Source organism: Zeus faber (genome assembly GCF_960531495.2).
Source record: "Zeus faber genome assembly, chromosome: 15".
In the NCBI taxonomy this organism is placed as follows: Eukaryota; Metazoa; Chordata; class Actinopteri; order Zeiformes; family Zeidae; genus Zeus; species Zeus faber.
This window is the reverse complement of record NC_137194.1, coordinates 26979741-27007727: the sequence shown is the minus strand read 5'-3', so window position 1 is coordinate 27007727 and position 27987 is coordinate 26979741. Positions and strand designations below refer to the sequence as shown.

The following is a 27987-nucleotide window of genomic DNA, read 5'->3' as shown; positions in this document are numbered from 1 at the left end:
CGCGGTGCTCGGGCCTGCTTGTGCTGTCAGATCCCCCAGCATCCTCCACCTCTAAACCCGCGCCATGGCCGACGCCTCCACGGAGTGTAACATCAAGGTTCTGTGCCGGTTCCGACCCCTCAACCAGTCCGAGATCCTGCGCGGGGACCAGTTTGTGCCCAAATTCCAGGCGGACGACACGGTGGTGGTCGGGGTGAGTCAGGCTTTGTCCCCCCCCCCCGTTCGGGCCCTCATCAATAAATCATCAATACCTCCATCTGTTTGTATGACCTCACTTAATACATGATACATTTTTTTAAAATGCTCAGCTGTGATGTTCATTCTAAAATCGGGGGTGTCTTTATAATAATAAACATAATAATAATAATAATAATAATACAAATGTGCCCAATAGTGAAATGCGCACCTTGGGCCCTCATCTGTTTGGGGCCTGTGTTGCTTTGTGGATGATGATGCACTGCTAGTTATAAGTGCATTTTCTCCTCTCGATAAATACATTCTCTTGTGCATACATACTCTTGTCAGATCCAAACAAAGAATATATACGTCACAAGCACCGCTGTGATGCATTTGTGTTGAATATTTAGGAATGAATCACTGTGCTGTAAGCTTCTGTTCGATGCCTAGGTCTATTATATTATATATTATATATATTATATATATTCTATTCTCTTATTGTTTACACATAGTGTTTTCTAGGCCTATTCTATTGTATTCTGCATTTTATATTTTACTCCATTCTATTATTGGCGTATGTACTCTATTCTAATTCGATCCTACTTTAGTCCAATCTAATTCTATTCAATTCTAATTGTTTTTCTATTCTCCTCTGTTTTAAGAGCCAGCTGTTTATTAGTTTCCATGATATTTTGGGTGATTTTTCGAGGACTTCCTTTTAGATTTGCAGGTCTGTGATTGAGACTGACGAGGGGTGAAACGCCACCAGAGTTTTTCAGGATTTTAAATTGAATTGAATGGGAAAACTGTATGATACAAATATGTCATTTTTAACTCATCTTAACATGGTTTGTCCATTGCTGGGTGTTTTGCAATAACCACTTGACTTTGACGTTTGGCACTATAAAGGATAATCATAACTGGACAATGTTTTATCCAATACAAAATCTTTTATCCGCCCAAAAAGGTCAAACATCTGTGTAGAACCATCGGAAGGTTCACATTTCTCTCACATTTAAAGTGAGTTCTTCATAAGTAAACAGTTGGGAATCATTTTCCTGATGAGCGTGATCACATCAACGCTGTTGAGGAGACGTTTCAAATCCTGAGGCAGACCATGCACGGTCTAATGAAGTTATGCTGAGAAGTCAAATCACGTTAGTCGTTGATCATAGTGATCATTTGACGATGTTTTGGGGACGCCTATTGGCGCTTTCACAACATATTTACACACAGGAAACATTTGATGAGCATTGATTAAAACAGTCTATGAAGTTCACAAAATTGGATTACTTAACTGTAATGCTCCTTAAATATGATATTTAACAGTATGGTAATATCATGATAACCAAAATCCCTGTCGATATCTAGTCTCATATCCCGATACGGATCTAGCGTCCAGACCCTCGTTATTTGAAATGGTCGGGAGGTGCAGCGTGGGCAGAGTTGCCTCCATCCTAGTTCCCGGTACTTTCCACAACCTTCCATCGTCGTCTCGGAATGGAAGTGATCGCTCTAACTGCCTCCAGAGAGACGATCAATAACCATCAATAACCAGCCCCAAACACAACCACTGACCTGCTTTCTCCCCATCGCGCCCCCCCCTCTGCCTCTCTATCTCCCTTCCTCCCTTCTCTCCATCTACCTCTCCCCTTCTCTCTCTCTCTCTCTCTCTCTGTCTTTCTGATGTGTCTTTTGCTCTGTCTCTCTCCCTCTCTTGCTCCCTCTCTCCCTCCCTTGCTCTCTCTTTCTCTCCCTCCCTCTCTCTACCTATGCAGATGGCCCCACATTCTCAACAAGTCTCTCACTTTCAGTCTCTATCTCCGTCCTCCTCTCCTTCCTATCTCCTCCATTCTCCATCCCTAACTCCGTCATCATCATCGTCTGTCTCTCGGAAACTATGCTGCAGTGTGTGTGTGTGTGTGTGTGTGTGTGTGTGTGTGTGTGCGTGCCCGAAATTCAATCTGTTAATGACGTTTAATGTGGTTCACAATTTGGCAGCGCGCTCTGTTGTGCTGCATTCAGACCAATCCATCAAGCAGGAGGACGGTGACGAAGGCACAACGTGTTTTCTGAGACACTCTGCTTACTCACACATCATGTGTCACAGAACCCCCCTCCCCCCCATTAGTATTTATTTTTTATGAACAATATTAATACAGGCTGTTCACGTCTTTAGATTCTAGCATAGGACATTCAAAAAGGCTGTTCAAGGATCTGTTACGCTGTTGTAAGTGACCCCTAAATTTACAAATAATTCTTCTGTTGGACGTTGAAATATTGGTATCTGATTGCTTTTGCTCCTGAAAGTACACATATCGGGGGATATATAGGCAGAGCAAAATAACCCTGCTTAAATTAATCCAGAATTTAAAAACGCCTTTCTGAGACGTTGCTTACAGTCATTTCAGATGAAGTAGACCAGGAAGTGCTTGACTGAGATCATGAAGGACTAGTCAGCTCCTTCTGTCTGGTGGTGGTGCTGCTCTTAGTCCAGATCGTCCATTTCCTCTGTTGTCAAGGTCGACCTGGAGGCCCACACCCATTCATCCAAAGATTGAATTTAAGCTTCACTTAGACCGAGATTAGCTCTAATCTTCCCTCTGGAAATCAAATTTTTTTCAAGCCCGAACCCATGACTGAGAAAGGCCATTTCAGTCAGTCTGATTTTACAAGTGTAATTTAGTCACGCAAGGTTGTTTAGGGATCTGTAGCTTTATTTTCAAACTGCCATGTAGAAAAGTCTGGTCCCACTGCTTGAGAAAAAGAGGCTGCGAGCATCATTCCACTCCTGTGTCATCCTGTTTCGGTCCCATGTGGTCAGTGATGGCAAACCCAGGAAGCACCTTTTCCTCCTGCGCAGTACCCTGTCAGGGCCTGTGCGACAAAACACGCTGACCTCCAGTTGATCAGCCGCTGGTGATTCCTCCATGGCTCAGCGCTGATGTCACTCACTGTCATTTGATTAGTGTTATTCCATCTGAACCAGGCCTCACATTTATATACCAGGAAGGATCTATATAAACACACACACACACACACACACACACACACACACACACACACACACACACACACACACACACACACACACACACACACACACACACACACACACACACACACACACACACACACACACACACACAGACACACACAACCAGTGAGCTCCCAAAGCTAGAAATACACAAACTAGATATACATACACCGCTCCAGCCATAGCATCACCAGGATGACATCATCTCCCAGGGCCAGGATTGAAGAATTGCAGCGACAAATGCACGGAAATATACAAGCTGGCTGCGGGCCAATCAGGAAGATGATATATGATATGTTGTGTCTGGTCCTAGGAAGATTTCAACTGCAAACAGGTTTTTAAGAAGTGATTTTTATGAACACGTCATGTTATTTTTCTGTGGGACTGTTCCAAACGCCTTAATTCAGGATTTTGCCGCACAGATATGAGCATGGCATTTTTGCGAGACATAAACCAACCAAACATGAAGAAATGTGTTACTTTTGTTTTGGTTCCATAAATCCACTTCCCATTTGTTAAATATGTTAAATCATCAAGCGTCAGCGTTTGTTAACCACGGTTCTGTTTGGTTTGACAGGGGAAGTCGTACGTGTTTGACCGCGTGTTTCCCACCAACACCACCCAGGAGCAGGTCTACAACACCTGCGCCAAGCAGATCGTCAAAGGTACAATAATATATGCTTCATAAAATATGTTTCAAACTCATTGAAATACTACGTCATTGTACATATTCGTATCTCTTGGCTGTGTATGAACTTATAGAGGGGGATGGGGCTCGACTCAAAATAATCTGTAATCTAGAAGAAACACTGAATTTTTGCAAATCTCTCCATTGTGGGACTAATAAAGGTTTATCTTATCTTATCTGAAAGAAGTGTCCTTACATGAAGTATCTATTCTAACCGTCTTAAATTGACACAGCAGCAATGGACGTGGATGTGTTTCAACCCTGGTTTGACATTGTTTTGCTTATGACCAGGAATGTATTTATACCGGTATTAGATATGGAACTATATATGTACCCTGTTGACTAAAAATGGGGCCTGCTGTAAGAAAACAAAAAACTAAAATAACAAAAACAAAAAAACAAAAATCCAATACTCAATACCACATGAACCTGTCGGATTACAAAGTAAAGCAACTTCATTTTCTTTTTGACAGGTAAAAACATGTTATATCTCTCTAATGGACAAAATGTTATTGAGATGTCAATCATTGCGGCCTAATGGTTGAACAAGTCCACACTGTTTGACAAAGCCAAGGGTTCATATCTCTGTAACAGGGATTTTTAAGGTGCAGGACAGCATTGAAAAAAAGATCTCACCGCATCCTTACTTTTAATACTTTAATAGTTTATTTATAGTTTATAAATGCAGCTAAAAGGTCCTGCTGTTTGTTTTGTCCCTGTAGATGTGTTGGGCGGATACAATGGAACCATCTTCGCATACGGGCAGACCGCCTCTGGGAAAACCCACACCATGGAGGTATTCTATTCTATTCTATTCTACTCTATTCTATTCTACTCTATTCTATCCTATTCTATCGTAACGTGTGTAATATTTCCTCCCAGGGGAAGCTCCATGACCCTCACCAGATGGGAATCATCCCTCGCATCGCTGAAGACATCTTCAACCACATCTTCGCCATGGACGAGAACCTGGAGTTCCACATCAAGGTGTGCAGAGCTGGACATGACTGGTGGAGCTTGGTTTCTTTTCAAACTTACACCTCGCGCATTTGCTGTTTTATATATTTATTTTCCTCCCTCTCAACAGGTCTCCTACTTTGAGATCTACATGGATAAAATCCGCGATCTGCTGGATGGTAAGTTCCGACCTCCTGCCAAACAGTAACGATACCTGTATGTCTGTGATAACCATAGCGGTGTAGAATAAATAAATGAGACTTAATTCTTTTTTTTTTTTTTCAAGTGACAAAGACCAATCTCTCCGTCCACGAGGATAAGAATAGGGTCCCATATGTCAAGGTTTGTAAAACAGAATCTACAACCGTTCAACATGACTTTTTTCGAGGCTATTTTAACTCGTGAATTTCTCCATAATGCCTAAAAAAACGTAATTTCCTGCTTGTTCATCCTCACATTCCTCTCCTCTCCTCTCACCGTCTCTTACATTGATGCAGGGATGCACCGAACGTTTCGTTTCCAGCCCCGACGAGGTCATGGATGTGATTGACGAGGGAAAGGCCAATCGCCACGTTGCTGTGACCAGTGAGTGTCGTTCTGTTCTAGAATTTTGAAAAAAAGAATGCAAATCATTTCCAATACAATTTTGAGGTACAAATGTAGTCATTTGTTCTCAAACTCTGAACCATTTACTACTTTACATATGAGCAGCAGAATTATGAATGGAAGTTTAATGTCAAATTATATTTCATTTGCTTGGGCTCCGGGGACCGCCGGGGGTCCTTCCAGAGGCGGGATCTTATCAAATGGGGTCCATGGCCGAATGCTTATCAAATTGAGGGTCCTTGATGTTGAGAGGTTGAGAATCACTGTTGTAGTTGAGCCATTTTAAACTCCTGTTAGCATAAGCACAGCAAAACCACATGAAGATGCCAAAAATGAGTAGATACTAAAATATTTCTGAAAGGCATTAAAGATGGCGTCAGTGTAGAAATGGATGTTGCGGTGTTGAGTTGCGAAAGAGCCTCATGTATACAGTGAATAATAAAAGGCCTAGTGCTGATCCTTGTTGGACACCTTTCGATCTTTCCAGAGTTCCAAAGAAATAGAATCAGGAACAGAAGGCTGAAATTTAAAAAACAACCGATGGTCTGAAACATTCTCAGATGGGACTAAAGATTTTCTTTTCCTTTCATCTTTTTGCGTATGACCTGCTGTATGTTATGGGGTCAAAGGCTGGAAGGGTTTAAGGAAAACCTCACGTTGCACCTCGTTCTTGACACCGTCAGTTTACCGAGTTTGTTCGGAGCGCGTTCTCCGTCCACCCCCTCCGGCGCCTGCTCCTTTCATGGTGGAGAACAGGATTTTGCCTCCGCTCTTTTTCTCCGTTGCCCCACGGAGTCGTTCAGGATCAGCTGAGGCGTGAAGGGACGCTTGGATTCATGGAGCCTGTTACAGTGCGTTATGTAATCTTACATAGAGCACGTTTCTCTTCATGCACGGTGTGTTTTCATGGAGGAAACAAGTGCGCCACAGGTCATTTTTGACAACCAAGAGCAAGGAAGAAACTAAAAGTGTGTTTTACAAATGACCAAATAAGAGCTGCTCATAGACCCACACAATTTCAGACAAAATTCAACTACTTAAGTAAAAAAAACAAACTGATTTGTCGAAAAAAAAAAAAAAAAAAAAAGGTTAGAGTACTCGGTTACCCATGCATGGCACTGGAAACGTTCTTAAACCGAATCCGTGTTTAAATGGCAATACTGCACCAATTTTGGTTTAAAATGTGATGAAATGAGTGAGAGAATTATTTGAGAATTACCTGAGAATTTAGTGAATTCAAGAGCAGTAATTAAAGAAAAATCATTTGCTGAGGACTGATAGTAAATACAGTCGGTTATAAACTGTTGTGAGGGGTAAATAATAATTATAAATAATTTGCTGAGGAATGAAACCCAAATCTTAAATGAGTATAATATTTAACTATTTTTATAATATGCATTTTGCTGGTAGTTTTGTTTTTACTGTCACCGTTTGATTGCCTTCAATTAATTTGCTTAACGACCTGGTTGTAGGAACTCGTCGTTAAGTGAGGAGTACCTGTATTATTGTGAAGTCAGTTTTCTGTTGATTTACAAAGTGCCATAATATATTTCTTTTCCCAAAATGGATTAATAATCATGATAAATAATCATGATCACAACATTGACTAAAACAATCGCGATTTTCATTTCAGCCATAATTGTGCAGCCCTACTTCAGAATGATAACCGCCATTAGTTGTGCTTTAGGAACCCCAACCACAGCCACAAACACCACCCGATCATAGAATTACACTGTAACCAAGCCGGAACAAATTAACTTCTGCGGTCACAAAACACACCAGAACAGAGAGCCAACGCACACTCATCATTGAACTTAAACGAAAGGTTGACTACCCTGGACCCCGTGTATTGCTGCCTGCAGCTATACTTATTATTATTATTAGAATTATTAGAATAATTATAATTACTTTAATAATAATAATAATAATAACAATAATAATAATAATAATAAATCATAATAATAATAATAATAAATCACAATAATAATAACAATACTAATAATAATGTTAATAAAAATAATAATAATAATAATAATAATAATAATAATAATTATTATTATTATTATTGATAAAGTAATCTGCTAACAAGCGTCATCGGTATGGGTACATGTACAGTAGATGGTGATATTTGAGTCAGCCAATTTAAAATATGGGAAACTTCAAAGCTGATGAAGCTCTTCCTAAGTTGTACTTCCAGAATATTCTGTGGGTATTTGCATTCCAGAAGGTTCCGGCTGCCACAGAGTCTGGAGGTCAGCGCTGACTCATTCTTCTGTGCAACAGCAATAACATTTGACTAATGGATCGAGCTCGGAAAATATACACACTCCAGGATGACGCTCTTATTTAAAATATCCAGTTGACTTTGTTGCACAGCACAAAAATCTGACAGTTATCGGGAAGCATTTGATCTGTGCTTCAAAGTTATTGATGGTAGTTACCGATTTTTTGGTAACTACCATCACTCAAAATGTGGCCTCGTATTATTTTGTATTTTATGGTATTTCTATCATTTGAAATGATTCTGCCGTATCTGGCAGCTGAGTGCGTGTGTGTGTTCTGTTGACATTTTAACATTTTTAAAGAGATCCCTAATTTAATTGTACTTTTCAGAACATTGGGCTTGGCTAAAATGACCTTTACAGCTAAATACATGGGTGATGAACATATTCAAATACTCAAATATTGAAGTTTAAAGCACGGCTAGCTTCTTGTACCGCAAATATCATGAAACTGTGGTTTACACAGCACACAAAATAGACATTATTTGAGCATGTCTGTTGATGGGACTGTGTGTCCTCTCTCCTCTGCGACGTGGTGCTGGCGGTGTGCTGACTCACCGTCCTGCAGAGCGGGGCGGTGATCGCAGCCGAACGGGCCTGGCACTGCAGGTGTTGAACCCAGAACCCAGGACTGAGAGGAAAAGAAGATTTTAGATTGTGTCGTTTCGCTGCTGTCACGTGGACCATCTGAAAGCGTCTCTAAAAGGTTCCAAAGTGATGGAAAATAAAAAAAAAGATTTGAATTAAAAAAGATCGACATCTGCTTCTCATTCAAAATATATAGGATTATATGATATTATATATGAAGATATATCAAATAAGACAAGATAACCCTCTGAACTCTGTGGGCGTGATTGCCAGTCACTTGATTTCCAATGTTTCAAAAATAAGGTTTAGGTTAAAATATATAGGTTTTCCTTGAATGCTGTATTTTGTAACCTAACCTAACCTCACCTATTTTTTTTTTAAATTTCATTTCTTAATCCCTTTGACACTCCACTGACTTCCATACACCACTTTACTAATGCTAACTTCAGTTCCGTTTCTTCCCCCACCAAGGAAATTCCTAGAATTAAAAAATCTGGAGTTAGACATAAAGTGTGATCGATTTCAGAGCTGTACTCCCGCTTGTATTCAGGGTTCATCCTTGGCGGTGTATTATTTGGTTTTTCATTTCCGTTAAAGGGATATCTTTAACTCTGGGCTGGGGTTTATTCCATGGTCGCTCAAATTGAGTTGAAAGTGAATTCCTGAGGAGTGATTTCCCAAAGATTATTTGCTGTGTAGTTACAGTCGGTAGTAAATCCTCCCGAAAGCCTCCTGTGTTTTCTTGAGAGTTTGATTCCCTCCGTCTCCGTCTGGTCCGTGCGCAGACATGAACGAGCACAGCTCCCGCAGCCACAGCATCTTCCTGATCAACATCAAGCAGGAGCACGTGGAGACGGAGCAGAAGCTGTGCGGGAAGCTCTACCTGGTGGATCTGGCCGGCAGTGAGAAGGTACGACGCAGGCGCTTCAGCTGTGCGGACCTCGAACGGCTGCTTTTATTTCTGAGCTTTGTTGGGTTTCCAGCCGATGGAGGGTTGTTGTCGAATTGAATACTGGGATATCTGGGTCATTCCGGTGTTATTTACCAATCACTGAATCCTTAATAGTTCGAGTGCATGGATAGAAGTGAGAATGTAACCAATGTGTTTCATTTCTTTTCTTTCTTTCTCAGAGTTTATAACAAGTTAAAGATTAATTTAAGACATCTGGGTGTCTGGAGAAGGTCTGGTTTGGGATGTAAGGAGAGGCATTTAAGATGGTGTCATCAGCATAGAAATTAACAGTACCGTGCTGAGTTGAAATATACAGTGAATTATAATGGGCCTCGTGTAGATCCTTGTGGGACACCATCATTGATTTTTCTAGAATTTGATTTAACCTTGTTCTGTCTCTCTCTCTGGCTTGCTCTCTCTCTCTCTCTCTCTCTCTCTCATATGCTTGCTCCCTCTCTCTCTCTTTCTCTCTGTCTCTCTCTCGTATGCTTGCTCTCTCGCTCTCTCTCTCTCTCTCTCTCTCTCTCTTTCCCTCTCTCTCTCTTGTACGCTTGCTCTCTCCCTCTCTCTCTCTCTCTGTCCCTGTCTCTGTCTCCTGATGCTTGCCCTCTCTCTCTCTCCCTCCTTTTCTCTCTCTCGTATGCTTGCTCTCTCTCTCTCTCTCTGTCTCTCGTATGCTTTCTCTCTCTCTCGCTCTCTCCCTCTCTCTCTCTTGTATGCTTGCTCTCTCTCTCTCCCTCTTTTTCTCTCTCTCTCGTATGCTTGCGCTCTCTCTCTCTCTCAAATGCTTGTTCCCTCTCTCTTTCTCTCTCTCTCGTATGCTTGCTCTCTCGCTCGCGCTCTCTCTCTCTCTCTCTCTCTCTCTCTCTCTCTCTGTCTCTCATATGCTTGCTCTCTCTCTCTCTGTCTCTCTCTCTCCCCCCCCTCTCTCTCTGTCCCTGTCTCTGTCTCCTGATGCTTTCTCTCTCTCTCTCTCTCTCTCTCTCTCTCTATCTCTTTCTCTCTCTGTCTCTCGTATGCTTGCTCTTTCTCTCTCTCCCTCTTTTTCTCTCTCTCTCTCTCTCATATGCTTTCTCTCTCTCTCTCTCTCTCTCTCTCTCTCTCATATGCTTTCTCTCTCTCTCTCTCTCTCTCTCTCTCTCTCTCTCTCAGGTCAGTAAGACTGGGGCTGCAGGATTTGTCCTGGATGAGGCAAAGAACATCAACAAGTCTCTGTCTGCTCTGGGAAACGTCATCTCCGCCTTGGCCGAAGGAACGGTGAGCCTACATTCCCCTGCACCTGGGATTCATTTTAACTGGTATTTTGTTTTATTTTTTTTACCTCGTTTCTTCCCCCGTTCTCAAAGCTGAGTGAGCCATCCCCATAAGTAACAATGCACATGTATAACACGGGACAAAACACATTTTTGAGTTATATCATTAGAGCGGTTCTCATTGACTTCCATGTCAAAAACTCCATATTAAAACTGTGAAAGCTGAAAGAAAGGCTAGCTTTGTTGCTTTGTATGAACATCTGTTGAATTACATTAAATGTGCAGTATGTATGGTTAAATAAGTACTAAATATTCTCATTTTACAGGGATATAGTACAATATTCATTGTCATTTTATAGGAAAAGTAGCCCTGTTAAAAATTAATCTTAACTTAACTACAAGATTTAATGTATGGGTAAAAAACTGTGAATGCCACATGTAAGTGCTTACATCCTTTTACTTTAACTGTCACTGGCCAATTCCCAGATTGGTTGGATGCGATCCATTAAATCTGCCACTTATCACAGCTCTCTGTTTTCTGGGTTTCTAAACATTGTAGTGGAAGAGAAAGAGAGAGAGAGAGAGAGTGTTTGTTGGTGTGTGTGTGTGTGCGTGCGTGTGTGCGTGTCTTTAAATTGCTCTCCTGAATCTTTGCTGCATAAAACACGAATGAATAATCCTAAAACTGCAGACTTGCCAAAATAGTCCATCCGAGTCAAACACCCCAGGAGTAGTTTTTCTTTCTTTCGTTCTTTTCATCTGCCTCAAGGGGTCATCTACCCCTTCTTTACTATTTCCATGTGAGCTTAGGCAGCACATGGAAGCAGATCTATTGATGCCACAGTGAAGTCATTTCCATCTATATTCATAAAAGTTTATCAATAAAAGTTGAAAATCTCCCTCCCCGCTGCAGAAAACCCATGTTCCGTACCGCGACAGCAAGATGACCCGCATCCTGCAGGACTCTCTGGGAGGGAACTGTCGCACCACCATGTTCATCTGCTGCTCGCCATCCAGCTACAATGACGCAGAGACCAAGTCCACGCTGATGTTCGGACAGCGGTAGATACGGGCGCAGAGAAACAAGCACTCAGGCATAAACTATCTTAGCTATGGGTTAAAATGGTGTTAAAATCAGTGGTAAAGCTGCAAAAGATGAAATAATTACACATTTTATTGCATGTTACATCAGAGCCAATAGTCTACTTACTGTACCACACATGTACAAAGAGGCATGAATAATTAAATATGACTTCATTCCTCAGGCTTGGCTCGGCAAGTACTTTTGTGTTTTTCAGCAGGAAATCAAATTTGAATTAATTCAGATTTGTTCTGGGAGCTGGGTTTACTTACTTGCTGACTTGCTGCTCTGAATGGAAAACTAAAAGTAACAACTATCTCTGAAAATTACTTGAATCACCTAACACTTAAATATTTTGTGTTGATAATTAGATAATGTGTGTACAAAGATAATTTTTTATCATTTTATTTTCACAAAAAAACAATATTATAAAACTAAAACAGATTAAAAAAAATAATCTGTATAAAATAAAACAGACACAATTTTTTTCATTTATTGCATTGATTGATATTGTCCAAATCCAGATCCTGTTTCCCTATGGGGAGATTTATTACGTAGCTAATGAAATAGTATGCATTTTTTACATATTATATTACAGTATATTTTTTAAATTCCATTTCATATAACTCCGTTTTATATAATGTTATCTAATATTTCTCTCTCACCCTGTTTTTAACCTCCTCTCCCTCCTCTTTGCTGCTCGTTCCCCACAGCGCAAAGACCATCAGGAACACGGCATCCATCAACCTGGAGCTGACGGCCGAGCAGTGGAAGAAGAAGTACGAGAAGGAGAAGGAGAAGAGCAAGACTCTGAAGGAGACGATCCAGAAGCTTGAGCTGGAGCTCAACCGCTGGAGGAATGGTGAGCTGCGGCGCAGTGAGACAGTCTGCCACTAGAGGGTGCTTCTGGCCAGGCGAGGGTAGAAAACATGACCAAATGACATTGGTCGGCATAAAAGTCTCATAATTAAAGCATCACATTTTGACACCTATGATAAACAAACAAGACATTTTATATTGTATTACGTGTTTGTGTTACTGTATCAACAAATTAAACAATTAAATGATAATGTATATCATAGGCAATTTATGTTTCTGCGAGGGGATGGGGAGGGATTGCGCCCCCAATCCATGCGTAATGCGCATTGTGCAATTTGCGCCCCTGTCTCCCTCTCCCTCTGCATTTTCCATGGGATTGCCACCTATGATGTTTATCATTATCAATCGTGGATTCCCCCATGACTTTGATACAGAGTAGAGGAGAAGTACAGGAAGAGTAGAGTAGAAGTAGAATAGAGTAGAGGGAAGTAGAGTATAGGAAGACTAGAGGTAGAATATAGTAGAAGTAGAGGTAGAGTAGAGGGAGATTAAGTAGAGTAGATGTAGAGTAGCTTGGAGATAGAAGAGACAGATACTGTATAGAAGTAGAGTAAAGGTAGAGATTGAGTAGAGGTGAGTGGAGTGGAGAGAAAGAATAGAGGACAAGTAGAGATGAAGTAGAGTAGAGTGGAGGGAGGTAGAGATGAAGAGCAGAGGTAGTGTAGAAGTATAGGCAAGTATAGTAGAGGGAGATTAAGTACAGTAGAGGTAGTAGTGGTAGTGGAGGGAGAAGAGTAGAGGTAGAGTAGAGGAATACAGAGTTGAGCCAGAGTAGAGTAGAGGTAGAGGGGGAGTAGCGGTGGAGATACATGTAGAGTAGTGGTACATCGGGTCGTGCCAGTCCGCTTGTTGAAACTCAAACTCTTATCTCTCCCTCTCCCTTCCCTCCCTCCCTCCCTCCTCAGGGGAGGACGTCCCGGAGACGGAGCGCACCGAGCCCGACGTGGTGACGCGTCTGGAGTCGGTGGAGGAGCGTCCTGTGCTGGACAACGACACCTCGTCCATCGTGGTCCGCATCTCCGAGGAGGAGCGGCACAAGTACGAGGAGGAGATCCGCAAGCTGTACAAGCAGCTGGACGACAAGGTGCACGCACACACACACACACACACACACACACAGACACACACACAGACACGCACACACCGAGCACGCTGGCACGCGCACACACATGCAGTATGCACAATATTTAGTCAATTTACTTGCTTACTTACTCAATCTTATTAGAGTGTATTTGGTCTACAGTCTTGAATAAACTCACACACACACACAATCAAATAAGAGTATTTTATTCTTGATTAACCACATATCAGGAGGAATGTGGAATACAGGGAATTTAACTCTGGTTTTCAATGACTCTTCATACTTACACAAGAGTCAAGAAGAAAAAAAAGGTGGGGGGGGTTTGAGGAAATGTATTTATTTATTTCTCGATAACACTATGTACATAAAAATAAAAACAAAAATTGTAAATATTTAAAAGCATGTAACGGGAAAGCGGCATGTGCAGATGTGCATGTTCATACTGAACTTCCGTGAAGTAAAACAAAAAATAAATAAAACCCATTTTGATATGTTTTTAATACTAAGACTGCTACAACAATAACAACCACAATATACTGTACGTGCACAGGTCAAATACACACGCATGACGGAGTGAGTCCAGCTGGTGGCTTTAAAATTCACATAATTATTATACTCACATTTGAAATATACTATATAATAATATACTGTATTTTCTATGAATAACAATATATTTCTTTGTTACCAAGTCTTGGGAGAAGATAGCAAACTGTTAATTGTGTGTGTGTGTGTGTGTGTGTGTGTGTGTGTGTGTGTGTGTGTGTGTGTGTGTGTGTGTGTGTGTGTGTGTGATATAGGATGATGAGATCAACCTGCAGTGCCAGTTGGTGGAGAAGCTGAAGGAGCAGATGCTGGACCAGGACGAGGTAGTTTACACACACACACACACACACACACACACAGGCGCATGTTACACAAGTAATGTATTTAATTGAAAAATCAAGCTTTGTTGTGCTGGTTCATTTTGATTTTTTCATATTGAAATCCACTGGTTAGGTTGAACAAATAGCTGCACACAAGACACTTTCTTTCTGTCTTTAATCCCGCTATCCCTCTCTCTCTCTTTATTCCTTTCTCTCTCTCTTTCTTTGTGTCTATAAATTCAATCTGTGTGTGTTTTGTGTTCCTTGAAGCATTTTGAAGAAATTGCATCACTACATTCCACCAATATAACAAAAACAACAGTAATAACTAAATTAACATAAGGAAAGAAAGCTAAATAAATCTCTCTCTCCACCCCCCCGCCAGCTGCTGGCCTCGTCCCGTGGCGACGGGGACAAGGTGCAGGCGGAGCTGGGTCGCCTGCAGGTGGAGAGCGACTGTGCCAAGGCAGAGGTGAAGGAGGTGCTGCAGGCCCTGGAAGAGCTGGCCATCAACTACGACCAGAAGAGCCAAGAGGTGGAGGAGAAGGGCCTCCAGAACCAGCTGCTGGCTGACCAGCTGGCCCAGAAGATGGTGCGTTGCTATGGGGTGGATGAATGGACGGAGGGATGGATAGATGGATGGATGGATGGATGGATGGAGAAAGAGAGAGGAAGCTGGTGCATGAGAAGCAGGAGGAGGAATAGACAGCTCTGATGTTTGCCTCTTGTAGTTTGATTATTAAATTCAGGAATTGTCTTTATTTTTGTCATCTGATGATGGTCACATTATGAATTCCTGTGTATGAGCAGAATTACAAACTCAATTATATATAGAGGAATACTCCAAAATTAAGAAAATACCAAAATATACCCCTCACCCAGGCCAGCCTGATGGAGCTGGAGGCGGAGCTGTCCCACATGCAGGAGGTGAGCGGGCAGCAGAGGAAGCGCATCGCCGACGTCCTCAACGGCCTCATGAGGGACCTGAGCGAGTTCAGCACCATCGTGGGAAACGGGGAGATCAAACTGGTAGGTTCCAAATCCAGCAATTTTGGATTTCGGAGGGCCAAATCTGCTTTAAACTCTGCTATTTTTCTGTCATTGGGCACAGGGTCCCCTAAACTGATGTGTGGAGTCCAAAATTAAGCTACACAAATACAGAATAACAGCTATATTAAACCTCATGACAAAAAATGATTTCACTTCATTTGTGAGGGTTTGTTTATATATTTTGTGAAAAAATAAGTTAAAAAAAATAAAAAAATACAACCAACACATAAAATCTAAAGAATTATAATTTTACTGCAGACCCATTTCAATTCCCTGTTAGACCACTGGGTGAGGGGGCACAGACCCCAGGGCTGGCACACTTCCTATATAACTTTCACTGCTTTTATAGCCCTAGATGGACGTATTTCCTAAATGTACTAATTTGAAATGACCTTAACTTACTAAGCAAGCTGGTCTCATGCTTTTTTGTGCTTAAAGTCAAGAAAATGGATCCATTGAATCTTGCCCCGTAACACGATTGTCCGACTTTCTTCGGGTTAGTTTTAGATTTATTGTACATAATCTACAACCGCCCCCCCCCCCCCAAGTCTGTGAAAATCTCCCAATTCAAATGAATTGGTTTCAATTTTGTTCTATGTAGCAAGAAAAAGTCGGACAATCGTGCACGATTCAATGGATACAGTTTTGTGACTATGAGCACGAACAAGCCGGGGACCGGTTTGCACTAAGCTCATGACATATTTATTATTGACATATTTAGCCGGTGGAGATCAGTGGGGCCATCGAGGAGGAATTCACCGTGGCTCGTCTCTACATCAGCAAGATCAAGTCGGAGGTGAAGAGCATGGTGAAGCGCTGCAGGCAGCTGGAGAACATGCAGCTGGAGTGTCACCGCAAGATGGAGGAGACCGGCAGGGAGCTGTCCTCCTGCCAGCTGCTCATCTCCCAGGTCAGACCTGAGTAGAGTGAGGGAGGGACGGACGGGCCGATGGATGGGGGACAGATATGACGATAAATGATGGATTGGTGCGGTTAGATGCATGATAGCAGTATAGAAATGCACATGAATTGTGTTTCAGGTCACATAAAAAAATAAAAAACATATTTTAATCATTTTATTCAATTATGACATTTATATTTTTTGAAATGTTATATTTTTAATATATATTTTATTATATTTGTATTAATTCATATTAATTATAAACAAAAAATTAAGGGAGTAAATTAATATATAATAGAAGGGTTTGATTAAATAAGATGACTAGGTTTTTACATAAAAGGAGAATTAACTTATTGTATGCTGGTGTGTGTGTGTGTGTGTGTGTGTGTGTGTGTGTGTGTGTGTGTGTGTGTGTGTGTGTGCGTGCATGTGCGTGCAGCATGAGGCTAAGATCCGTTCTCTGACGGAATACATGCAGAGTGTGGAGCATAAGAAGCGGCTTCTGGAGGAGAGTCACGACTCCCTGAGCGAAGAGCTGGCCAAGTTGCAAGACCAGGGTAACACACACACACACACACACACTAACACACACTGACACATGCGTAGAAATACAAACACAGATACATACACAAGTAGTCACACACATATCAGCCCAGTTGCACAGAGGAGATCCGCAGGCTGTACAAGCAGCTGGACGACAAGGTGCACACACAAACACACACACACACACACACACACACACACACACACACACACACACACACACACACACACACACACACACACACACACACACACACACACATGCATACACAGATACATTTGTACAAATAAAAGATACAGATACAGATACATACACAAATAGTCACACACACATATGAGCCCAGTTGCACAGAATGAAAGAGGAAAATATATTTTTTTATTTGTAATATTATTAACATTTATTGTATATTCATACAATTATATATAATACTATATATACTATAACAGTTACTAGGACGGGTAAAATGCAGAGAAATGCATTTTGTTGCCCGTCAAGTACATTTTTGGTGCCAATTATTTTGGTGACATCATTTGAAAAAACAGACACAGTATACCTCTTTTGCTTCCCTACCAGACAACTCCCTGCTGGACGAGAAGGATGGAGAGAAAGGGGAGACTGAGGACGGAAACATCAAGGTGAGAAACCATTTCCAACCTGAGGCTGCAATCTGCAGCTCCAGAAAGTAAAAGACCTGTAGCCGTGTTTTTGCCGCAACCCTGCACTGATCCGGCTGATTCCGCACATGAGTTGTTCCTCTGAGCTGTGGAAATTATTAGCTCCTGATGCTTGGAACATGGAGGTTCCATTTCGGCTTGAAACGGCAAAAACATTCATCCTGCTGATTTTGCAGTCTACCACTAAAAGCATTATAAATTAATAGAATACTCATATTTCACTGTCTTTTGTTTTGGTTATTGACGTCAATTGTTGATGATAAATGTTAATGATGTCAACTATTCAAGTACTCTGTGATGATGTTTATATCATATCTGCCTTTTGACTCCCTTTGTTCCCCTGCCTTCCGTTTTTCTTTTTTTTTTGTTTGTTTTTTTTGCGGGGGGGGGGCAGAGGCCTCCTCGCCAGCAGGGGGAGACTCACCACGGCCTCCACCACAAGCAGCTCGCTCGCCTGCGGGACGAGATCAACGAGAAGCAGAGGATCATCGACGAGCTCACCGAGTCAGTGTCGCGTCTCCACGACCAATGCACCACGCCCGCTGCTCCACCTGCTATTCATTTACATTGTTGTTATTTATGGTGACGTTCACCCGTTTACTCCCGTGTCTTGTTTTCTTCTGACCCTGTGTGCAGCCGTAACTCCAAGATGGAGCTGGAACTGGCTCAAGTTCGCTCGGACTTTGAGCGCCTGAAGAGTCAGGACAACACCAAGAGCGAGCGTCTGGAGGAGCTGTCGTAAGTGTCCGACCCCAGACACCACCTAGACACCTTAGTTGGAATCCCAGGAGGGCTAGGAGATTTGGAGGAGTCATTTAAAGCTTGAGAGCATTCAATCAATTCACCAAGAAATATATATAAACTTGAATTACATATTAAAAAGAAGGTGTTTTCAGTTCATTTAAGGGTATTCAATTTGTTTGCTCCCTAAAAATCGATTTGCTTACCAGTATTAATTCAGAAAAAAGGACAGTGAAGACGCTGGCAGTCCCAATATATACAATATACAACATACAATATACAATATATAAAATATATATAATTGAATATATAAAATGTATGATATTTAAAAAATGTGGATGCTTTAAATTATGTTCTTTTTTTTTATCAATGAAATTGATTTTTCTTAATATAGATAAACATACAATGATAAAAAAATGATTTTGTTTATTTTGCTGATACAAAATTATAAATGAATAAAGTTTAAAACTAAATGTAGATCCAAGAAATTCTTATATAGCATTTGCTGATACCTGCAGTATTGCCTCACTACAGTATCTGAACATACATGCATGTCCAGATACACATTCATACAGTACATACTGTGATATGTGATGAACTGCATGTCAGTTTGTGGTGATGCCTTTCCTCTTCCTGTCAGATTCCTGCACGAGCGGCACGAGCAAACCAAACAGGATTTGAAGGGTCTGGAGGAGACTGTCGTGAGTAGAAATGCAGAATCATATTCAATACAAAAACACATTCATGAAGATCTTCTAAACTAATTCTTACTTTCTGGGAAAAGAGCCTACAAAAAAATATTTATGCCTCTTACCATTTATATTAGATTCATTTTTTGGCCGCTGTCCTTTCTTTCCTATTAAATTATATTATTTATGATTGTCTTCTCTCTCTCTCTCTCTCTCTCTCTCCCCTCTCTTTCTCTCTGTTTCTCTCTCTCTGTTTCTCTCTCTCTTCTCTCTCTCCCCCTTCTCTCTCTCTCTCTCTCTCCCCTCTCTTTCTCTCTGTTTCTCTCTCTCTGTTTCTCTCTCTCTTCTCTCTCTCCCCCTTCTCTCTCTCTCTCTCTCTCTCTCTCTCTCTCGCTCTCTCTCTATCTCTCTCTCTCTCCCAGGCCCGCGAACTCCAGACCCTCCACAACCTGCGCAAGCTGTTCGTTCAAGACCTCACGTCGCGGGTTAAAAAAGTAAGAAGGAGGAGGTGGAGGAGGAGGAGCCTCGGGACTGAAGTTATGGTGAACCTGAACTATCTAATGTCTCTCTCTCTCTCTCTCTCTCTGTCTCTGTCTCTCTCTCTCTTTCTCTCTCTCTCCATCGCAGAGTTCCGAAATGGAACCTGATGATAGCGGGGGGTCTTGCACCCAGAAGCAGAAGATTTCCTTTCTTGAGAATAACTTGGACCAACTTACAAAGGTTCACAAACAGGTAGGACGGACACCCAGACGAAGGCGGTGGGTTTGAAATATTTATAATTTTTTTATTTTTTAGGTGTCAAAGGATCCGTAATTGAGATGTTTTGAAATCAAAAGATGATCCGAAACGGCTCCCCAGAACTTTTGTAATGTACCGTCCAAAGAATGTGGGTCACAAAGGCAATTCATGTCTTTGTCATTCCTTTGATATTATGATAACATTTTATGTTCTGCCTTTGGTTGCTTTTATATAACCTTTAATTTACCCTTATATACTGGACGATATTGTTTGTCAACTCAGGTCCTCCACCTGCTGCCTGGACCCTCTCCTACCACATTTTTTAAAACTGTTTTTAACTGCCTAGCACATGAGATATTATAAATTTCAATCAGGTATATTTCCTGAAGCATTTAAAACAGCTGTCATTAAACCACTCTTGAAGACGAGCAATCACAATGCAATCACAAGCCCATTTCCAACCTGCCGTTCCTCAGCAAAATACTTGAAAAAAACAATTTACCTTCAGCTTAACAACTATCTAACATCAATCAGCCTTTTAGACACTTATCAATCGGGTTCTCAACCTCACCATAGCACAGAAACAGCGCTTATCAAAGTTGTGAACGGTCTGCAAATAAACACTGATTCTAAAAACTATCTGTTCTTCTCCTCCTGGATCTCAGTGCTGCCTTTGACACTGTTGACCATCAGATTTTATTACCGAGATTACAAAAATGGGTCCGCTTATCTGGCCCGGTTCTAAACTGGTTCAGAACCTACCTACAGGACAGGCAGTTCTTTGTGTCCATTGGAGATTTTGTGTCGAACAAAGTGGATATTATATGTGGAGTGCCCCAAGGTTCAATTCTGGGACCATTATTGTTTAACCTCTATATGCTCCCACTTGCACATATTATAAAGAAACACAAAATGATTTACCATAACTATGCAGATGATTCTCAGCTGTACATATCCCTATCTCCGGATGAACTATTCCCCATACACTCCCTCACTCAGTGTATTAATGATATTAATGCATGGATGTCACAGAACTTTTTACAACTGAACAAAGATAAAACAGAATTACTCATCTTTGGTGCAAAGGCTCGGAGACAGAAAATTGCAGCTCATCTCAGTTCTCTGTCTCTGGAGAGCAAGAATGAAGCCAGAAATCTGGGTATAATTATAGACGGCGATCTAAATTTTCACATGACTAAGTCAGCCTTCTGCCATCTAAAAAACATTTAAAAATTAAGAGGCTTCCTGTCAAAAGCAGATTCTGAAAAACGAATCCACGCATTCATAACGTGTAGATTGGACTACTGTAACGGCCTGTTCACCGGCCTCCCGAAATCAGCTGTGCAGCGGCTACAGTTAATCCAAAATGTGGCTGCACGCGTTCTCACTGGGGCAAAAAAGTTTGAACACATCACACCTGTTTTTAGATCTCTACATTGGCTCCCTGATCCTTTTGATTTTAAGATTCTGCTACCTGTATATAAAGCTATAAATGGCCTTGCACCGCAGTATATAAAAGATATGCTTATTATACACGAGCCAGCAAGAAATCTCAGGTCCACAGGCAGTGGGCTTTTTTACTATCCCTCGTACCAGCTCTAAAGCAGGGAAGGCTGCCTTCTGTATCAGCTGTATCAGCAGGTTAAAAACCTTGCTGTTCACTACAGTCTATGACTGACTTCTGTGTGCGGGTGTGTGTGTGTGAGACTTGTGTGTGTGTGTTCTCTATGTTGTGAGATTTGTGTGTGTGTTCTGTAGGCTGTGAGATCTGTCTATTCCACACTGACTGTTCTTATGATTGCACAGACATTTTATATATTTTCTTTTATTGTATTTTTTTTGTAAAGCGCATTGTGTTGCCCTGGTATGAAATACGCTTTATAAATAAAGTGTGACTTGACTTGATATATATATATATAATATTTTTATTTATATTTTTCTCTAGTTGTATTCCTTCTTTATTCTATCTGTATATCTAATATATATATATATATATATATATATGTATATATATAGTACTAATATATAAAGTTGCTCAATTGGACGAAAATCGAATGTGCAAGAAAAAAGTCCAAGTAAATACAAAAAAAAAAAAAATTAAAAAGGCCTTTATTTAGTGGTTTAGTTTCATTTTTCCTGTCCCCTCCAGCTGGTTCGTGACAATGCAGATCTGCGCTGTGAGCTTCCAAAGCTGGAGAAACGGCTTCGGTCTACTGCTGAGAGAGTTAAGGCCCTGGAGACAGCACTGAGGGACGCCAAGGAGGGCGCCATGATCGACCGCCGCCGCTACCAGCAGGAGGTGGACCGCATCAAGGACGCCATGCGGGCCAAGAACGCGGCGAGGCGCCCCCACGCGGCACAGATCGGTAATGCACTGCACCGCTCCATCGCTATAATTGTTCAAGATTAGGTTTATCTTTTCGAGTTCATTGTTTATTGGTCAACTTAATTAGTTAGTGTGATTTTTTTGGGGGGTTTATTGTTCATGGAAAATGTCTTCATCTTCTAGTTAGTGTATAAGTATATTGTAAATTACATAAACAGTTTTCTAGTTAATTTTTTAAGGTATTTTTAGGTTTTTCATCATTTTATTTTTTATTTGTTACTTTTTAAGTTATATTTATTGTTCATCATTAGGTTTATTGTTTATTTCTATTATTGTTTTATTGTCTACAGTTAACTGTATTGCATATTTTCACATTTTCCATATACTGCCATTTTCTAAGAATATTTAATTGTAGTGCTTTATTATTATTGCCTATTTTTTTATGTAATCTGCAGTGAGACTGCAATTTCTCTCTCGGGGTGAATGAAATATCTATCTTTCTATCTATCTATCTATCTATCTATCTATCTATCTATCTATCTATCTATCTATCTATCTGTCTGTCTGTCTGTCTGTCTGTCTGTCTGTCTGTCTGTCTGTCTGTCTGTCTGTCTGTCTGTCTATCTACTGTATATAACTATATATCTATCTATCTATCATCGCAGCAAGAGATACTTCTATTCAAGACTCTTACACACTGTTGAGAACTAATGTTAATTAGGTCCTCCAGGAATTTTCACAGTTTTTTTCCACCATGGATTTCCTCTGGGTCTGGCTAATTTACACTGTGGCAGCTGGAACATACAGGGAAAATATCATAAATTAATTGTTCTTGCGCAGTATTTACCATACTCATTAATTGAAGGGATTAGGTCGTCAGGAATCAGGTATTATCATCTCAACACAACAGGGAACTGTGATTAATTATATAATTTACTAACAAACAAATTGCTAATAAGATGAGATAACACATTACTGATTCCCGGAGAGAAATAATTCACTGCTATATTACTGGGTGGTTACTGACTTATACTGTATATCACTCAAAAATATTCTGTAATTAACACCTTGTTATTCAATACGGATAAAAAAATGTCTTCCCTTCATCCTCAGCCAAGCCGGTGAGACCGAAGCAGCTGCCCGTGTGCTCACCCACCAACCCGTTCTACACGTACGTGCGTGCCGGCGAGCCCTCCAACACTTACAGCAATGCCATCTTCCAGGGTGCACTGTCCCAGCGCAGCACCGCCAGCTCCACTTGCAGCCCCAACTCCATCCAGACCAACACGTGAGTCCAAACACAAAACCTGGAGTCAGAGTCGGACATAAATGGTGCACGGGTTAAAGAGTAATTAACCCATACACCAGAAACGTCTGGTGTATGGGACTGGTGTGCACATTTTTTATTTGTGATGTACAGAGCCGCTGAAAGTACTAATTTTATGTCCGCATTCTGTGTACACTCTTCATTCTGTTTTCCACCACTGTGGTGTTGCTGAGCCACACTCGCAATCTGTAATGCTGATTTTAACCATGTTTGTAAAGATGCCTTAATATTATGACCGGGGTAGCTGTGTTTCATTAGAGCTCATATCATTCATTAGAGCTTATATTTCAGTTTACAGCCCAAAAAAAACGTTATCGTGTGCAGTACCTCTTTAAAGTTCAACCGTTAATTTTCAGACCTCTTCTCCAGCTTGAGCTCAAGGTTGATGATTTTGGTGTCGTGTTATTTTGGTTTTCATTCCTTTAACGCTGGACTGGAGTCTATTCCATGGCCACACTCAAGTTGAGATTGTTTGAGGCCCAGCTTTTGCTGTGTGGGTTCTAGTGCAGGGGGTTATGGAAGAACATATATTTTGCATTTATCCGAGGAAATTTTACATGATATACAGTATATTACTATATTTCACATGCCTCTATCAATATCCCAGCCCTATTCAACTGACATGGGGTATGTACCGTGTACATATAAATGTCCTCTTTATTGTCTCTAATTCCATAAGTTAGAGGGTGGACTGGGTGATTTAAAATGGCAGGAATTAAATATATCTAATACTTGAAAATAAATTGCATTGAAAACTACATTTTAATGTAAATTCTTAATTGTAGATTTTTGCTTCTGACATGAAAAAATGGACAAGAATTACACAGTCATTTAAGAGTCTTGGACTTGACTTGACTGTGACTTGAAAAACATGAGTCTCGGACTTGACTTGGACTCAATAAACGTACTGCTTGGCACTACTTAAACGTACTAGTCAGATAAAAAAAAATTCAAGGATCTCCTTGGGACTCCTTGGGTATTTTAGTCCATACTGGGTCTGGACTGAAATACTAGTAACAAAAAAATATTTTATCTAAAAGAGATGTTTCTCCAGATCGAATCCAGGTCACATTGAGTCTCATGATGAAACCTGTGGATCGCTTTGGAAACCTTCGATTTGTCGTCTTATCCTGGCACTGAAGTGTTATATTATGGGATGTACTGTACTGTGTGTGTGCGTGTGGGTTGAGGTTTCTGCTGCTGTGTGTGTTCAACAGAGTTTCCACAGCGCTGGGATACAGAGCGAGTCGACCCACAGACATCCTGGAGTCCTACCCACTCAACATAGACAACGGTGAAGCATACACACACGCACGCACGCGCGCGCACACACACACACACACACACACATAAACGCACACATACATAGGAGCAAAATTGTAGAGTAGGAAAATTCTGCCGTCTTCTTTTTTTTCATATAATTTTTTTTTCATTTTTAAATTGAATCTTTTAATGATAAAATCGGCCTCCGACAGGAAACGGCATCGGTGAAACGAGAGACATCAATGACAACAGGTGAGTCGATGCAGATTTTTTATTTAGTTCTTTATTATTATGGTTATTATTATTATTGTTTATTTAAAATACTCCACATTATGTGTTGTATTCTGAATAATAATACATAATGTATAGTAAAATTATTTATTTTAATGAATAATTATGTATTCATGTATAATATGAATTATATGTATGTATATATTTTAATGGCCTACATTTTTTTCTAGATTTGTATCTTATTCTGTATATAACACAGCTTTATGTGTGTTAGCAGGAGTGATGTACACTGTGGCAGCGAAGTGGACGATTCAAACAGACACTACGTCATTCAGCAGGAGACCGCCGCCAGTTAATCTCATGGTAATTATAATAGTAATAATAATAATAATGATAAGTAATTATTAGTAATAATAATAATAACTAGTAATAATAATAATAATAGTAATAAAAATAAATATAGCAGCAATACACAGAGTCAATTATCACCAATTTTACACCAATTACAAATTTTAGAGTTCCCGTAGCGCGTGGCATCAGTTCGTGCTGTCGCTCGTCTTTATGTCAGCATTACGTTTAAAACTGGTAACATTTTCCACGTTTCCATTGAACGCAGCATCAGCTCACGCAGTTTGTAATGACGGTGAGTCTACACCACACAGTAGGGATTTAACGGTATACCGTTTTAAGCTATACCGCGGTCCGAGAGACTCTCTCCGAGCGTGTCAGACCAGATGTCACTAAAAATTGCGGATTCTTTCTTAATCGCTCTCCTTTTGCGGGGATGGAAGCTGCGCCGGGCTGGGGGTGGGAGGAGGGCGAGTTCCAGGTCAAATTGGGGTTTGAGGAAGACCGGCCACGTCAGCTCCGGGCGGACTGATCCCTGCTGCGCACTGCCACCACGGCTGGGGAGAGCGTGGCTATTCGTGTCACATGGTTGTTTCTCTGCTCTGTACGATTGGCTGTTTGTGTCACATGTTTTGTAAAACGCAACACGAGTTACAATCTTCCGGGTTTTGAAGCTTGGGCTGATATAACTTTGGATGATGATGTCCCAAAGCGGCCCGCTCCTGAAACTACAGCAGTTTTTAACAAATTTGTGCTCCAAATGTAGTTCGATATTGATCAAACTCGAACAACAAGACGTCTGGAACGTCCCGGTTCTTACGAGATTTCAACCATGCTTGTGCGTACTGCCGTTGTTGCGTTCCAGATAGCTTTAGCCTGAAAAAAATAATAGGGGCGAGAACCCTATTTACAGTGTAAGGAGTCCAGCCCGCAGGACTGGAACCCCCTTATTGTTATTGTAGGATGAAAAATTTAATTTTGAAGCATAAAACTATCTGGAAAACAAACTTCGGCATAACACACGAACATGGTTGATGTTTTGTTTGAACCGCGCTGTCACAAAGACCTTGTGGTTGAGGTTTCATCCAAATCTATCCACACACGGAGCACATATTAGCGAAAAACAGACCAAATTTTTCAGCAAGTTTAGGACAGACATGTATATGTCCAACCCGGCTAAAACTATCTGGAATACTTACATTGACATAAGACAATGTAGTTTTAACCACTATTTAACAAGGATCTTGTGGTTTAAATTGAATCCAAATCGATCTACATACGGAGCAGATATTAGTGAAAAACCGAACAACTTTGACCCAAAATATTCAGCTGCTCTTGGTTAACTGACACGTCTCGTTCAAAAAATGAACAACACGAGATTGACAGTAAGAAGTTTTATGACGTCATCACATAATTAACTATAAATGTACAGATTCTGATTGAGAATGTCCAGTTGGACTGTCCATTGGGCAGCGTGGAATCGGTCACTCTGTAGTCTTTAGGATTTACCCAGCTATCGATTTACGTGTGTATTTATATACCTTCGAACCTGGTGGATGTCAGTAGATCTGTTCGACTGATATTTTAAATCTGTGGTCAAAATTACTTTGCCGCATTAATGAAAAAAATAATAGAAAATAATCCTTGAAATGCCGTCAGCGCGTCCCTTGAAAACACTCAAATGTCCAACTTATTGATGAGTTCAAAAAAAATGTGTGCAATGGTAATTACCCACAGAAATTTCACAACATTTGTCGTATTTCATGGTAACGGCATTTACAGAAAATGTAATCCACATGTTTCCACATACAACAACACAGTGAGTTCTAACAATGAGAAGTTCTGGTTTACAGGCAAACATGGACTGTTGTTATAAAGACAGGAGGCTTGCGCTGTTAAGACTGCATGGTGGTTGCTCCACAAGACGAGCAACCAGGAGACAACAGACAGGGGGATCCCATGCTGCATTCAAGTAAACTCGGAAAATTGTGCTGCGTTTCACCCGGGAAAATATCAAACGCGCCCAACACGACTAAACTGGAGCCTGTGTATTGCTGGCTGCAGCTATATTTATTTTTATTATCATTATTATTATTATATTATTATTATTATAATTATTGCTCATTTGTAAAATAACAGTTTATTAATAATAATAATAATAATAATTGCTAATTTGTCTTTAATGCTTTTTTCCAGTTGACCAACCACTGTACCGATCTGAGGATCCTTCCCTCCTGACTGCATGCAGCCTCTCTCCCAATCTCCCACACAGAGTCTCTCATAACGATGATGATGATGAAGACTATGTGTAGCCCTGTAGTCAGCTCCTTAGCTCGAGCCCTTGCACCCTAAGGTGACGCATCACACCCACAACTCCCGCTCTAAGCTCACGTTTTGGGCTCGAGGCCACTTCAATTCAGCCCAGTCCAGAAGGTGAATTCCCAGTAGAGCTCTGGTTAGTGGTGGGTAAATCCCGGTTTCAGTGGTGGACAAATCCTGCCGTGTTTTCACTCCTGCCAGATGATTTCAGTCATTAGTTGTATTTCTGTGAGATTTGCTGATTAGCAAATCTCTGTGTTTGACTCAAAATTCTGGGGCAGACTGTTACCTTCTGGAACATGGAACATGGAAGTCCCACCTCTGCCTCGAGCTTCATGAATCATCAGTTAAAGTGGAAATTTGTGAGATTATTTTGTAAAAACAAATCCCAT

At 40.8% G+C, this 27987-nt stretch overlaps 1 protein-coding gene across 1 annotated transcript; it reads left to right on the top strand.

Moving 5' to 3' along the window:
• Positions 1-64: 64 nt before the first annotated feature.
• kif5aa (kinesin family member 5A, a) lies at positions 65-25284 on the top strand (the record flags this gene model as incomplete). Its single annotated transcript, XM_080014714.1, has 28 exons — positions 65-193; positions 3792-3879; positions 4625-4698; positions 4785-4889; positions 4990-5038; positions 5146-5201; positions 5357-5444; positions 9121-9245; positions 10440-10544; positions 11454-11602; positions 12335-12483; positions 13406-13584; positions 14379-14447; positions 14830-15036; positions 15327-15473; positions 16216-16404; positions 16835-16952; positions 17513-17574; positions 18008-18117; positions 18250-18351; positions 18995-19055; positions 19466-19537; positions 19671-19775; positions 21931-22147; positions 23221-23395; positions 24652-24728; positions 24910-24949; positions 25206-25284. 28 exons carry the CDS (start codon positions 65-67, stop codon positions 25282-25284), a joined length of 3126 nt encoding a protein of 1041 aa, XP_079870840.1.
• Positions 25285-27987: the final 2703 nt, after the last annotated feature.